The sequence below is a fragment of the Hesperophylax consimilis genome, chromosome 13 (genome assembly GCF_061612785.1).
Source record: "Hesperophylax consimilis isolate HC1 chromosome 13, BYU_Hcon_1.0, whole genome shotgun sequence".
Classification (NCBI taxonomy): domain Eukaryota; kingdom Metazoa; phylum Arthropoda; class Insecta; order Trichoptera; family Limnephilidae; genus Hesperophylax; species Hesperophylax consimilis.
In genome coordinates, this window is record NC_142848.1 from 2,334,855 (window position 1) to 2,349,371 (window position 14,517).

The 14,517-nt window shown below is 34.8% G+C and overlaps 1 protein-coding gene across 1 annotated transcript in view; it reads left to right on the forward strand.

Annotated features, from left to right (window-relative positions):
• Trpm (transient receptor potential cation channel, subfamily M) overlaps window positions 1-14,517 on the forward strand; it is a 611,727-nt gene that overhangs the window by 515,962 nt on the left and 81,248 nt on the right. Inside the window, exons 8-10 of the mRNA XM_089638723.1 lie at window positions 6,093-6,229; window positions 7,332-7,488; window positions 8,557-8,704. Of these exons, the coding sequence (XP_089494849.1) occupies window positions 6,093-6,229; window positions 7,332-7,488; window positions 8,557-8,704 (442 nt within the window). The remainder of the gene's footprint in view (window positions 1-6,092; window positions 6,230-7,331; window positions 7,489-8,556; window positions 8,705-14,517) is intronic.

The following is a 14,517-nucleotide window of genomic DNA, read 5'->3' on the forward strand; positions in this document are numbered from 1 at the left end:
GCTTTATTAGCAGCAAACACATACCTGTATGGATGACGAACCTCGTGTTGGCACTGTTGGTGGACTCTCTCGCTGCAGCAGCTGGTCCAGTTTCTTCACCACCTAGAATTCTTGCTGCAGAGTCTCCATCTTCTATCTTCATGTCACCTGTTCCTGTTCTTCATTTTACTTTGCTTAACTTCACTTTATTTTGGTTATATTTATATTTTTTGTAATACCTGCATCAACTGTAAAGCGCCCCTGAGGTGATTACTCACAAAAGCGGCTCTATAAAAATTGTCTAATATTATTATTATTATTAACTAACTAACCATCACGCCGTTTCCCCGCAGGGGTAGGCAGAGAGGACGGGCCGCCAAGCAACTCGGTCTTGGCACACACTCCTTGCCTCATTTACATTCATACATCGTCTCATACATACTCCTCTATTATTCTGACTCTTGACATGGCCCGACTCCAGTATTTGATTCACTTAATTTTTGAAATTTTCAAATTATTATTTTTTTGTTTCTTTTATTTTATAGATTTTTAAACATTAAGCTTTTCAATTACCATACTAGGCTCATGCCCGTGTTATGGAAGCCGTACAAATTATAGAATGTGAAAAAAAATAATAAGAAGTTTTAACATAATAATAAAGGTGAAGGTACAGTACTTACTTACTTCTAGTTTTTGAAAGAAATTGCTCGGTAGGTGACTGATAACGCTTTTTTCCACTGGTCGATAGATGGTGTAGTGCGAAAATAATTTAATCACTACTTAACACTGGATAATGTTATTGATCAGTTTTAGGTAGTCAGATAATGTTTTTAATTGTTATTGTTATTTTATTTATTTTGAATTAGCAGATGATTTGACGCGGTTCGATGCAGTGGGGAAACACTGTTTTTGTTCACTTTTACTATTGTTCTTGCACTATTTTAAACTGAAAAATGGTGTTGCCAAATTACATTTCATAAGACCGTTAGGTTTTGTTGAGTAAAGTTTTTGAATTGATATTATTGTTTATTGTAAATTCACTCTTTTGTGTATTAAACTATGATTATTCACTACTAAAGTTATTTTTTCACTTTAAATAACTTCAATTTCAAATAAAAATCGGGAGATATTTTGACAGGTGGTAACTGCACTAAGTAGGTAGATTGTCGTGTCATGTCTTCCTCGGGCGTCCCCGACTTCTGCTATCATTCACATTTGCATCGTATATTCTCCTTACACTCCTTTCTTCGCTCATTCGCTCTACATGCCCAAAGCATCTAAGCGTCCCTTTCTTGATCTTACTCATTACGCTTACATCAGCCTTGCAATCTTTGCGGATCTCCACATTTCGTAATTTTAACGATAGAAATAATTATAATGGCCAAGAAAAATTCAAATTCAAAATTCAAAAAAATATTTATTGCACAAAAAGAGTACAAAGTGTATAACTTATAGGTTACATCCTATTTCTTCCAGCTAACCCAACAAATGTCAATTAAGTAAGTAAAATTATAATAAAGTAATTATACCGATAAATCTTTTTTTTACCTATACAGGATAAACCAAAAAATAGTATCAAGCAGAAGTCCAGAGATAGTGCACCCCTAGGGGTTATCAATTAACCCCCATGCATGTCACGCAATGTTTTGTTGTTTTCTAGTTTTTATTTGAGGCTACACGGTAACATATCTACATACATAAGCACACACTTCACCACAATCTTTACACATCTACCCTGATGATGGACACCGGAATGCTGTCCGATACGTTGACTAAAGAACGAGGTAGCGTAACACTGCACTCACAATAAAGAACGAGGTAGCGTAACACTGCACTCACAATAAAGAACGAGGTAGCGTAACACTGCACTCACAATAAATCACTATAAAGCCACTCCGTTGGTTTTTATTGTTTCTTCTGTCTGTTTCAAGTTTGTTCGTAATTCCGTTCGTACTTTGTAAGTTTCTAATTTCTGGCGTAAACTTACTGTTTATAATAACCCCTGGCGAAGAAACGCTCCCACGCCAGCATCCTCTTGTGCTCCATAATGTTGCTCCATGCTGTTAAAATGGTGAGCTAAATTAGCTCGGTATCAGATCTGCCCACAAGGAATAGTATTCAGTAATATTAAACTGCAAATAAAACAATATTCCACTTGAAGCAATTTTAAAAATACGTGCTGTTAAAACAGGATCTTAATTGAATTTCTTTCAAATATTTTTGTGTAATTTTTTTAAATTTCCTCTTAAAAGTGATTTAGTTACTCTAGTAATAGTTTTTGTGTAGTTCACTCAAATAGATTTGAGGAGAACAACACACACAGGATTATACGTGTTGGTGCATATACTATGTATACCCTTCCGATAATGACGTCATACGTACGCCTTAATTTTTGTTATTATCAAGTATTGGACAACAAGTCTCTTACGCGATCACCGTACTTGAATATTCGAAAAATTTTTACAGCTATTCGAAAAAAAAATTGTTATTTTTTTCATATTTACTTTATTTTCTTTTCTGAATTCAAATAACAAGTTTGTAACATGATATTTGCAAGCAGTTTCTCACTGTTTGCGGTTAGTTCGTCCCTTTCCCATAATTGGCCCGGCTCGCGGAAATTTAGAATTATCGAATAGAATTAATTTTTTGCTTACATAATTTAGTGCCGAGAACTTGGCCGGGTTTATATTATTTTGAATATTGCAAATATGAAATTGACCAAGCTCCATTGGTCCAATTAACAACTTGGTTATTGGATATTAACTTGACCACTGGAGCGTAGATTGGTTAAATTTATGATGGAATAGTATTGTATTACACGGTAAATTACTCTTCTTTGTAGGAATATTACATTTATAAAAAAATATATATTATATCACAAGTATTAAAAATATATATGTAGATATATACTCGTATGTAGCTGTAAGCAGTGATCTCTGCCCACGCTGTGCAGAGCCACCAACTTCATTGCCATGAAAACTCCACCACCGTCCATCTCCGCTCCATCTGATGTTGACCATCGATCTCGATCAAATCCACCACTTCAGCTTAGAGCATCGGTCCGGAGTAAACTCATCTACACTGACTCAATAAAAGCTGTCATTCTACACCACATCTTTCATTTTTCTCCTTACCATCTCCAAATATGTATCAATATATTTGTATTTTTAGACAGCGCTAATAAATGATTATGTTATATGAGTATGACTAATTATCCCAAACACAATAGATACTACACTAGTCTCCATGCTCCATTTAATGTAGGAGCTTCTCGCACTAATTGTATGTACAATTCTTGTTCACAAAGTTTGCATTGTATGTGGAATGAAACATGCTCTGTCAACATATTTAATTTTAGTAACATTACTTTCTTTGAAAAGCAAATATACATGCAGATATGCAATAATCCTTATCTGTGTCCGCTATTACGATTTTAAGATTATCATTACCTATAGTATATTAAGTATATTATGTACTTATTATTAATTTGTTATGTATCTATGTATGTAGTTTAAAATTCAATGGGCGTCTAAATAAAAAATAAATAAAATGTGTGTTCGTATAAATCGGGTAAATAAATAATCGCTTCATATTTTGAATGACTAAAAACGTCTCAAATAATTACAACGGGAATTACCTTTGGCGGCATTTATTTTACTCGATATTTTCAATTTGTATTTATATTTCGGTCCACTAATTATTGCTTATAATTATTTGTTATCCTTTATGCTTTGCATAAAACCTTGTCTTATAAACATTAGTTTATCATTAAAAAATAAAAACGTCTCGTTTGTTTGTATGCTTAGGAAGTATGAGTATGAGTGTGAGTATGAGTGTGGGTATGAGTGTGAGTATCAGGGTGAGTATGAGTGTGAGTATATAGTATATGAGTATGAGTAAATGAGTATGAGACGGAAAGAATTCCAATTGAACACAGACATAGGAATTAATAGACGAGAAGATAATGGCGAGGGGTAAAATCAACTGTTGAAGAACGAAGGGAGTGAAGCTGACTGTGATTCGTCAATAAATCAATCTGACAGTAAATAGGCATCTCGCATTATAATATCACCATTTACTTCTTAAAAGTAAAATCTGCTTTTGAATGAATAGACATTTTTACATGGGAGCGCAAATTACTCGCCACGTTATGAACAAATTTGCGAAGTCCAAATTCGGCAAAAAAATTCGGTTCTATTTTCAGAGTCGAATATTTCGTTTAAGTATTTAGTTAAGACACTTTTATAAATGTTCATAATTTACTTCCCAGCAACCAACCAGCTTTGTGTTTCGCGTCCAGACGTTTCTCGATGTGATAGTAACAACTGATTCATATTATACGATGTGGATATGCTTAAAATAAAGTAAAATAATGCTTATATATGGAATGTAATACGACAATTGGGTTTATTCTCTTTTTCACATCTATTTTTACAAGTTTTCATAGTACAAGTCAACATTTTGCCGTGTTATTTCGTAAAATGAACCGATGATGCCTCGACCATAGTTCGCACAAGAATGATGACGTCACGTTTTCAAATTTCACTTGAGGCCATACGCGAGCACAGCCGGCTCCAATGGAACCGGTATGGGGAGTGGGGATAATACGCTTTTAATCACTTAGGGCAGGTCTACTAATATTCATATGTCTATGCAATTGAATAAAGATCAAAACGCCACTGACGTTATTCTACCAGTTTGTCACTATTGCGTTTCAATATGGAGTGATTGTTTATTTAGATGTATGCAAATTGATAACCATTGTGAGGTTATTTGCCTCAATCATTTGGAGCCTCGTGGACTACAAATCGGGGACATTCTACTATGATATAGTGTTCAAAAAAGTACTGGCCTTTACACAATTTTACTGGAATTCCTCATGCTCGGGGGATTGAATGAAGTAGTCAGAAAAAAGAGCTAGCAGTTCGAAACGGAGTTCAGATTTGACATCTGATTTTTGGCAGTGAGGCATAGAATTGACGGAGGATAAACGAAATTAGACTGATTGCGGTAAACGTGAGATCCCAAGGCGTAGGTATGAGTTGTAAAACCACGTATACATCAGCGGCGGTCGGTGACTTTTTGTATAAGCGATGTTGAAGTATATGACTAACCCACGAACAAGATGCAATAATTACTGTTAAAAATAGTACATCATAACAGCACTATATGCTCCACAAAATCAATTACAGATTATTATTTTTTTTAAATGATAAACTAATGTTTATAAGACAAGGATTTATGCATAGCACTAATGATAGAAAAATATTATAAGCATTAATTACTCGCCTGAAATATCCATACAAATTGACTGGAATTTAACCCGCACCTTCTGAAGTCCGTTCATGTGCTCTGGACCACTGAGCTACATCGGCTTCTTCCCAACCCGCCAAATAATTCAGTTTGTACAAGTACTTCAATCGACAATTACCTACTGCCTATTATATTTTTTCACCTCTACAGAATCAAATTTATTTTTGTAGTAAAGACTTTGTTAGTGCTGAATTATTATAATATCTCGACGCCATCTAGTGGGAAATTCAGCAATAACAAAGTTACAATAATTTGTTATCAATTATAGATAATCGAAAGATATTCACTGATTAAATCGGTTTCAGTTATTCAAGCCAAACTGTCAAAAATGGTCACGTGAACAAATTTCCGATCGTACTAAAACAATCCACTGGCTTCGAGTGTGTCGAATCCGTATTGCGAACGCAGAAATAATAAACTCTTTACAGCTTCGTGGATACGGAATGAAACAGAGAATCTACTCCTCATTGTTGCTGGTGTCTGTGTGTTTACGCGACATTCGAGCATTGATAATTATTTTACTATGTAATTCGACCCGCTCCGTGCGTCAAGTGTTAAGTCTATGTTGGGACGGTGCCATCAAATTGCGGTACCTAGTACCGTTTACAAAATATAAAATAATTATTATTATAATATTTATTTTGAACCTAGGAAATAGGGAAGCACAGAATCCAAAGTACGTATGAAGGGACCGCGCCTGGTATATGCGTATCTGTATGAAATAAGAATAACCCTGGAAAATATACCAACCCAACAAAGGTCTATTGTCTCTAATATTCTATGATATCTGTTTTCGCCAGATCGAAGTACGCAGTGCTCAACAACAGGCACGCCTACTTCTTGTTGGTGGACAACGGCACCGGAGGGAGGTACGGGGCTGAGATCCTGCTGAGGAGAAAGCTGGAGAAGTTCATCGCGGCGCAGAAACTTCATCCATGTAAGTGAAGTCAGACTTTTGATACCCTCAAACAAACCAGATTGAAGCATACACTCTTCAACAGAGGCTAGGTAAAAGGTAACAGCGCGGTAGGAGATTCTGCTATGGAAAAAGCTGGAAAAGTTGACTGTGTTTACGAATCACAGTGAAGTCAAATTAACCTGCGTTTCAGTTCCAGACCCCTCATTGAAATAAGATGTACTCTGAGAAGAGATGAAATTCACACAAAGTGTTTTGCCTATTATAATCAACCGGTTTCGTCTTAATTCTTATTGGGGATTTATTGCTCTAGTGAAGACTTCAAGGTTATTCAAAGAGAAAGAACGGGTCGTCTTAAATTAGTCTTCAGACTGATCCGATTTTGTTTGTCTAATTTGTATGAAACATGTCGAAAGGGATTGGGGGTTTGGCTTAACTCTTCAGGCCTGTGCCATATTTTGACAGTTAGTCGAAGTATTTCCAATTTGTAATATTTTTCAATAAAATTGAATATTTCTAAACGTATCCGAAAATTAAAAACTGCCCTTTAAAGGTGATAAAATACGCTTTTAAATTTTATTATAGTAAATAAAATTATATTTTGGATGTATTGAAATTTTGAATGGGAACTTAAAAATGGCTTGCATTACGTTTTTGTAAAAAAAATACTTCAATAAATATATTAAAAAAAACGCATTTAATTTGAAAAAAATATTACAAACGTTATTGTCACCTCACTTTTCTGTCGTTTCATATAAAAAAATAATTAATTAAAAAATTACCGATTGTTTTTTTCAAATTGCTTTGGAACCTTTGGTTTCATAAAAGAGCACATTTTAATTCTGCTGTAGTTAACTTCTAGTAACTGCTGTAGTATGAGAGATACAACGATTTCTATGAGACCATTTGAGTTGTTTCCAAAAGTGGAAAAGGACGGTCGTATGACCAAGCCTTCCTTCGTGTTTCCTTCAGCAGGGACGCATGAAGTAAAATCGTATGTTAGTCCCCATCTTCTTATGACAACGCCTCATTGCTCTGAATCGTGATCTCCACTCCAGTTATTACTTTAATACTTGGGTCTGCCCTTTGAACAGTGATTATTCATGTTGGTGTATTGTTTCAGATACGCACTCCTCCACGCCCGTAGTGTGTCTGGTCATCGAGGGCGGCACGCACACCGTCCGGGCGGTTCTGGAGTACGTCACGGACACACCACCCGTGCCGGTGGTGGTCTGCGACGGCAGCGGTAGGGCGGCAGACCTCATCGCCTTCGTTCACAAGTAAGCTGCATTTCTTTACTTTAGTGTCCCGGAGCCATTTGAATCTTCTATATTTGTGCCGCAGGGATAGTGCAAATAGTTAGAAGGACCACACTGCTGTCCCACTGTTCACTATCTGTTGTCGGGACTGTCTTGGTCAGAAGCTTTAGATACTGTTCTTGTGACACTGACATAAAAAAGTGATTGTAATGTGTGGGTACTTTTTTTGTTCTAATTTTTTTTACTCTGTATCTCCTTATTTTCTCTCCGCTAGCCTGAAAAATTAGTTCTTCAACAGAACTCTGGCTGAGAACACAATATATTTTTTTGATTTTATATATCTGAAAATTTACCTCAACATTCTTGTTGACTGAGGGTAGCGAATACCTGTTTTAACTCGACCCTTTTGCCATTCGTCTGTCTGTACATTTGCTTGTGCGTTCGGTTTACGTTTTAGAAAATCTACTGTATCCGCTTTATTATTCAAGCAAGTCCTACTTCGAGTAAATGGCGAACTTTGACTAACTTCAATACAGATTTTTTTAATATGGAATATTTTACAATATTATTGCTCCTACCTTCCTGAAGAAATTTTGAAAAGAATTGTCATTGAGATAGTGACGATTCTTTTCACAAATTGTGTTCATAATTCTTCTTTTAAATCAGAATATATGGTTTATAATCAGGTGGGTAAGTATTCCTCCTTACAAATCTTATATCAGAGCAATTATAGTTTCTTTGGACAAATTGTATAATTCCTTTTATGTAAATTTAAAAAAATTATACATAGAGTGCTTACTTTATAATTAAGTAGGTGGGTATTTAACTATCTATTTACATTTTTTTATGATGTCAGAGTAAATTTTGATTTATTAAATACGGGAAAACTGTTCAATTTTTACAGAGGGTGCCGTATTTAGGCCTAGGCAACTTAGGCCGTTACCAATGGCGGCAATTTTTAGGTGATGGCATTTCACCGAAACTCTAAAGGCTGTGTAGTTTCTATATTTAGCACAAACTAGAACTACTAGTACAGGCTCTTTTGGGGTTTAAATGTATTTTAAGCAATATCTGTTGTTTCCAATGAAGGTATGCTTCGGAGAACGGAGAACAGACAGTGCTGGAGTCGATGAAGGAGTATTTGCTTAGTACGATCCAGAAGACTTTCGAGGTTGGAACCCAACAGGCAGAGTGTCTCTATACGGAATTACTCCAGTGCACCAGAATGAAGAACTTGGTAAGTGCTAATATACTTTATACTACTCGCAGAGAGAGATCTACGTGACATCATCGTTCTAGTATATTTTGTCTTTTTCGTTTTCAAACAAGATGGGTGAGAAGGAAAAGGACGAACGTCGATGACGTACGTATGAGCTATCGCTGAGACAAGTTTACTTTGTAGCGCAGACTTGTGAAAAATCACGGTATATAAATTTAAAAAAAATATATTTTTTTATAAGTATGTAATAAAATAATAACTTTGATTTCCACTGCCGAAAACTAACTGAGTACGAATTATTCGTATTGATGTTAAAAACAGGACTGCAGGCCTTTAACGAATGAATTGAGGGATTCCTAACAAAATTTCAGTAAAACACTAATGTCGGAATACGTGTTCATAAAAACTCTAATATTGTCGCATTTAGTCATTACATTTATCACGTGTTCCGATGTGTTCTAAATGTAGATACTAATATTTTATTAGGAAATGGCATGCCATCACGTTTTTAAGATGATTTTAATAAATCATTGGAAGCAGGGCCGGCAGTTCGCTTCGGGCGCCGACTTGCCAAGTCGCCAAAGAGCCAAGGCGCTGATAATACCTAGCATCTAATACAGGGCCCGTGAGGTTTTTACTGACGCCAGGCGCCATTTGGCTCAGGTCCAGTCCATCCTGAAGTGCAGCTTTGCTAATCATTTTACCACCAACTATTGTAAGAACGGCGACATAAATTCATTATATCATGTAATAAAAGCATTTAACAATCTTACAGTCGACACAACAAATGAATAATACAAATACGATATCGGTATATAACTATTTGGAACGCATTTTATAATAAGACGTTGTCCTGCCACACACCGCCCTTTATGTAGGGAAGTAAAAATTTGTGGTTGGATGTATTTTTGGATGAGACTTTGAAAAAAAAATTTTTGTGGAAATTTTTTTTTTACAACTCTCATATATTTCAAGCTAGAACCAACCATATACGTCCACAAAATTTCATTTAAATCGGTTGGGTTGTTTGTGAGATTAGCGTGTACAAGCATAGTGACTCGTGATTTTTTTAATATTTAAAAGGGTTCCTTGATAAATCAACACATCGACAATTCAACACGCCTTTAAAAAGTGATATAAAGTCATTAGAAACGATGAAAATTTTTTTTTTAAACCTAACCTAACCTACTTAACCCATTCAATAAAGTTTTTGTTTCATCACTTTCTGTCATTCATGTTATTGTATTTATTTATTCAAAAAAATATCACCCAGCGTTGCCCTTCAAATACTTATTAAATTAGTTACGTACCCACTGTAAATGTACCTATATACATGGCAAGATGCGGGCGTACAGACTTTTCAGGACTGCAGGTGCAATAATTTATTGTTTTCACCAGTGAAAAATCACGGGATATTATAATTCCAATTAAAATATTTTTTTGTCAAGATATTATATTATAGTTGGGTAACTACTTTACCGCTAGTCAGAATTATTTTTCACAAAAGCTGTTTAAAAATGATTTTGAAGAAATTTGCTGTGAATTTAAGAAAATTTGAGTTCATTGAACCTGATTTCACGCATGAATAAGTAACGTAAATCACAGACACGTTACATTAGTACGTTTGATATATTGATATATGATCGATGTGAGTATTCAAGGTGAAGAATACAAACCTACTAATTTCTATTATCTGTGATGTGAGTTATTCTCGCATGAAAACTTGTTCAATGAACTCAAATTTTCATTGAATTTGAAATTGAAAAATTGAAACTGCTTGTGTAAAAAATAATTCAGATAAGCGATAAAGTAGGTACCTACCTAAAAATAATATTTTAGCAATTTGTCTTATTCAAAATTGGCATAATAATATCCCGTGATTATTCAAGGGTCTGCGCCAGTATCAATTATAATTCTATAATTTATTTGTCCGGTGATTGTTGCTATTTGCAAACCGGCCTTAATGTACCACTCCAAAATAATCTATCTAATTGTAACTACATAAATGTGTTGATTAGTGATATACAATATGCCTACATTTAATAGGTGCGTTTTCCGTTCTTGTGTGCATGCACATCGTCAGGATAAAACGGTAGATAGGTTAATAAATGTGTTGATTAGTGATATATCAGGATAAAGCGTTAGATCGGTTAATATTATCTGGTATGGAGTCAAATTAACAAATTAGGTTTTAACTTTAAGAAATGCGCCATAATGTGCCATACTAGAGCAAAAATTGTTATTTATTTCAACAATAGGATGTCCCAATGTTCTCTTAAACATATTTCTGAACCGAAAGATTTGGGAATAACCTTTGACCCACACTTAACATTTCACGTTCATATTGAAACGATATTTATTTATTTATTTATTTCACGCCTATTAAGGCTTTTACATACATATATACAAAAAATATTTACGAAATTATACATGAAAATAGTGCAGGAAACGACTATTAAAACAATTGCAGAAAAATAAATATAAAGTCAAAATATCACTCAACTTGATCTACACAGAATGCAGGCACAACATATAAAAAATCCAAAATATTTTTTTCTATTTCAGTTGACAAAATTATTATATGTTAGTCAAATCAAATTAAATACCTTTATTAAAATATTCCACTATTCCATGAAAAAAAAAACTTCAATAGGGTGTGCTTATATATTGAAATTGATGTACTAAATATATCAACAACATCTGAGTATTTGTTTCCTAGCTGTTGAATCCGTCGCATAGGAGTATGATATTGGGACGTTGACATAGAATTGCTACAATAATATGGTAGGTACTGTCTTGAAACCGACCTGCTTGGAGTATGAAAAGAGATTACATATAATAAATCAGGGGTATCAAACATTGAATTAATGATTTTATACAAACAGGTTAAATCGGAAATAATTCTGCGATCAGATAATTTTATTAAATTTAATGAACAAAGTAAGTTATCGTAATTTAGGTTTTCTCTAGGAATGCCCCTTTTGAAATTTACATATCTTGAAATTTTATTTTGGATTCTTTCAATCGCATGTGAATGAACCTCATAATTTGGGGACCAAACCGTGGAATTGTATTCTACATGACTCCTTACTAGTGACATATATAATGTTTTTACAGTATTTACATTATTGAAATCACTAGATACCCTTAAAATAAATCCCAACATTTTCAAAGCTTTATTGGTTATTATTTCAATATGCTTGATAAAGTTAAGTTTCGTGTCAAACCAAATACCTACGTCATTAATTTCCGAGACAGATACTAACGACATGTTGTTAATGGAATAATCAAAAAATATTGGATACTTTATTCGATGAAACCTCATAATTTGACATTTGCTTATGTTAAGTTGCAAGCGGTTATATGCAGCAGGGCTTTGAGAATGCTTGGATTTGTGCTATGTAACTCCAGGCATTTCTGCAGCTCTGCCTTGGTTCGCTTGCTATATTTTAGCCTAGTACGTAGTATTTTGGAAAGTGGCTCAATAATATGGGGACCAGGGGATGCAACGTACACTTCTATGGTATAGAAAGTACAAAAAAAGTTTCTAAGTTATCTTTATCTTAGAGACTTCGGGTACTATCCCTATTTATACCCATCAGCCTTCCTTTCCGGAATGCTAGGTATCGATAGTCTTGTCAACAGGTGGAAAGCTGCGTTGCTGATGATGGCCTATAACTTGTTGAACGGTCACATCAACAATCCAGAAATTTTGAATAAAATTTTATTTTACGTCCCCGATAACTTTGCAAGAGCGCGTAGGCACAAACCATTCATTCTTCCGAGATGTAGGCCTAACTTACCATTAGCAATGCCTCTCGGAAGAATGATAGTCCTTCTAAACTCACTAGCCTCTGACATCGACATTTTCCACCTGCGCATTAATACATTTAAATTGTTAATTAGGCAATTATGATTGTGTATTTGTATAATGGGGTTCCATGATAACTCAACATAGTGACTATTCAACACACTTTTAAAAAGTGATATAAAGTCATAAAAAACGATGAAAAAATATAATTTAAATCTAACCTAACCTACTTAACCCAGTTAATAAAGTTTTTGTTTCATCACTTTCCATGACTTTATGTAACTTTTTAAAGATGTGATAAATTATCATTTTGATGATTTATCCGGTCACCGTATAATGTATCTATGTTATTGGAATTTTTTATTCTGTAAATATGCATTTAAAATATAAATTTAAATAAATAAATACCTATTTACTATTTAATAAGTGTATATGCCGACACCGGTAATATTTAACAATAATGGAGCCCAACACCGGTAATTTTTAATAAGTATGGAGGCCGACACCGGTAATATTTAAATATCTATTTGAATTAATGCACATATAGGAAGCAGAATTTAACCCACTTCCCGACATCCGATCGAGCTGAAACTCGCCAGGTAGACTCGATGTCAGTGACAATGTATTCTATACATTATATACACACGCGGACATAAACGCATTTCTCTTCAATCGGATGACATTACAGCAGTTAATATAAGAAATTACTGTTGGTCCTACCCGATCCGCATTTGGTGTGGTTGATAAGAGTTGTTGATTCCAGTTCCTGGCTATGAAGGAAAGCAGCTGAATGTGATCAATTTGGCTAATTATGTCTTGACCTTCAAAATTGTGATAAACCTTCTGTAGGTACCTACGCAATGTGGTTTAAATTCGTTATCAACATAGCCCGTGGTGAAGTCATATCTTACAAGTAAATATTAATAGCTACCGTAAATCGAGGCTACTTTGCAACTAACGGGATAACTTCGCATAAATTAGGACTAATAATGACTCTTAGGGGTCCCTAAAATATGTTTTGTATGGCATTACATTGTAGCATGCGGTATCCAATGAGGTAATATAAAAATACAAAAGTAACTCCCTAATAGGAGTATTTTTGTATAAATATGAATAACCTACCAATGATCACAACTTTGTGGAAAATGACTGCACTCTTAAACCACTTTCTTCTGAGGTAGACATTTTTCAGTTAAGCCTGTGACAGACCACACTAAAAGCGCGTTATATTTTCGTGGCCTGGCCTATTTCAGCATATCACTCGCCATACATTCCCGTTGGTAGTGTATGGTGAGCGATATGCTGAAACAGGTTAAGCCATGAATGATGCGGATAGCGTAATGTGTCGCCTACCTTAAACTTCAGTGATTTCAAAATTGCAGTAAATATTTTTTTCTATCAAGACTTTAATAAATGTGTAAATGGATGTAATAAATGGAAAAAATTGAGAAATTTATTTGGAATCACTGTTTTTCACAATGAACACATAAATAAGTAATAAAAAATGTTTGTTATTAATTTATTCAACTGTAAGTCCACTTAAAACAATAAACGTTTTTTTAAAATATTTTTTACTATAAGCTCACACAGGAGGCACTGAGGAAAAAAATATCCCCATGTCATTTTTGGGGATGCTGTTCGGAGGGTCTTTTTAGGGAAAGAACCGAGAAGAAATTCTGGGAAGGAAAAAGGTAAAAGGCGTGGGTAGGAATCTGTGGGTGCAGGAGTTTTGATAGTGTAAATCCATCCCTGCAAGGCAATGAGTCGAGAGTCCGTCTGGAGTGGTCAAAAGGTCTCCCTCAAGTTGACCTGGCCCACCGCGCAGTAGGTTGGCAGACGCATCCGCCGGCAAGACCTAGACAAACCTTTCCCGATGAAACTGGGCACACCTGCTAAGTTATCAAATGTAGTAAACCACTTGGGGTGACTTATGGCAGGGGTGTTTTTATCCAATAAACGGTTCCCGGAGCGGCGATATCCACGTCCACCTCCCAATTTACTAATGTTATTGTTCATACCT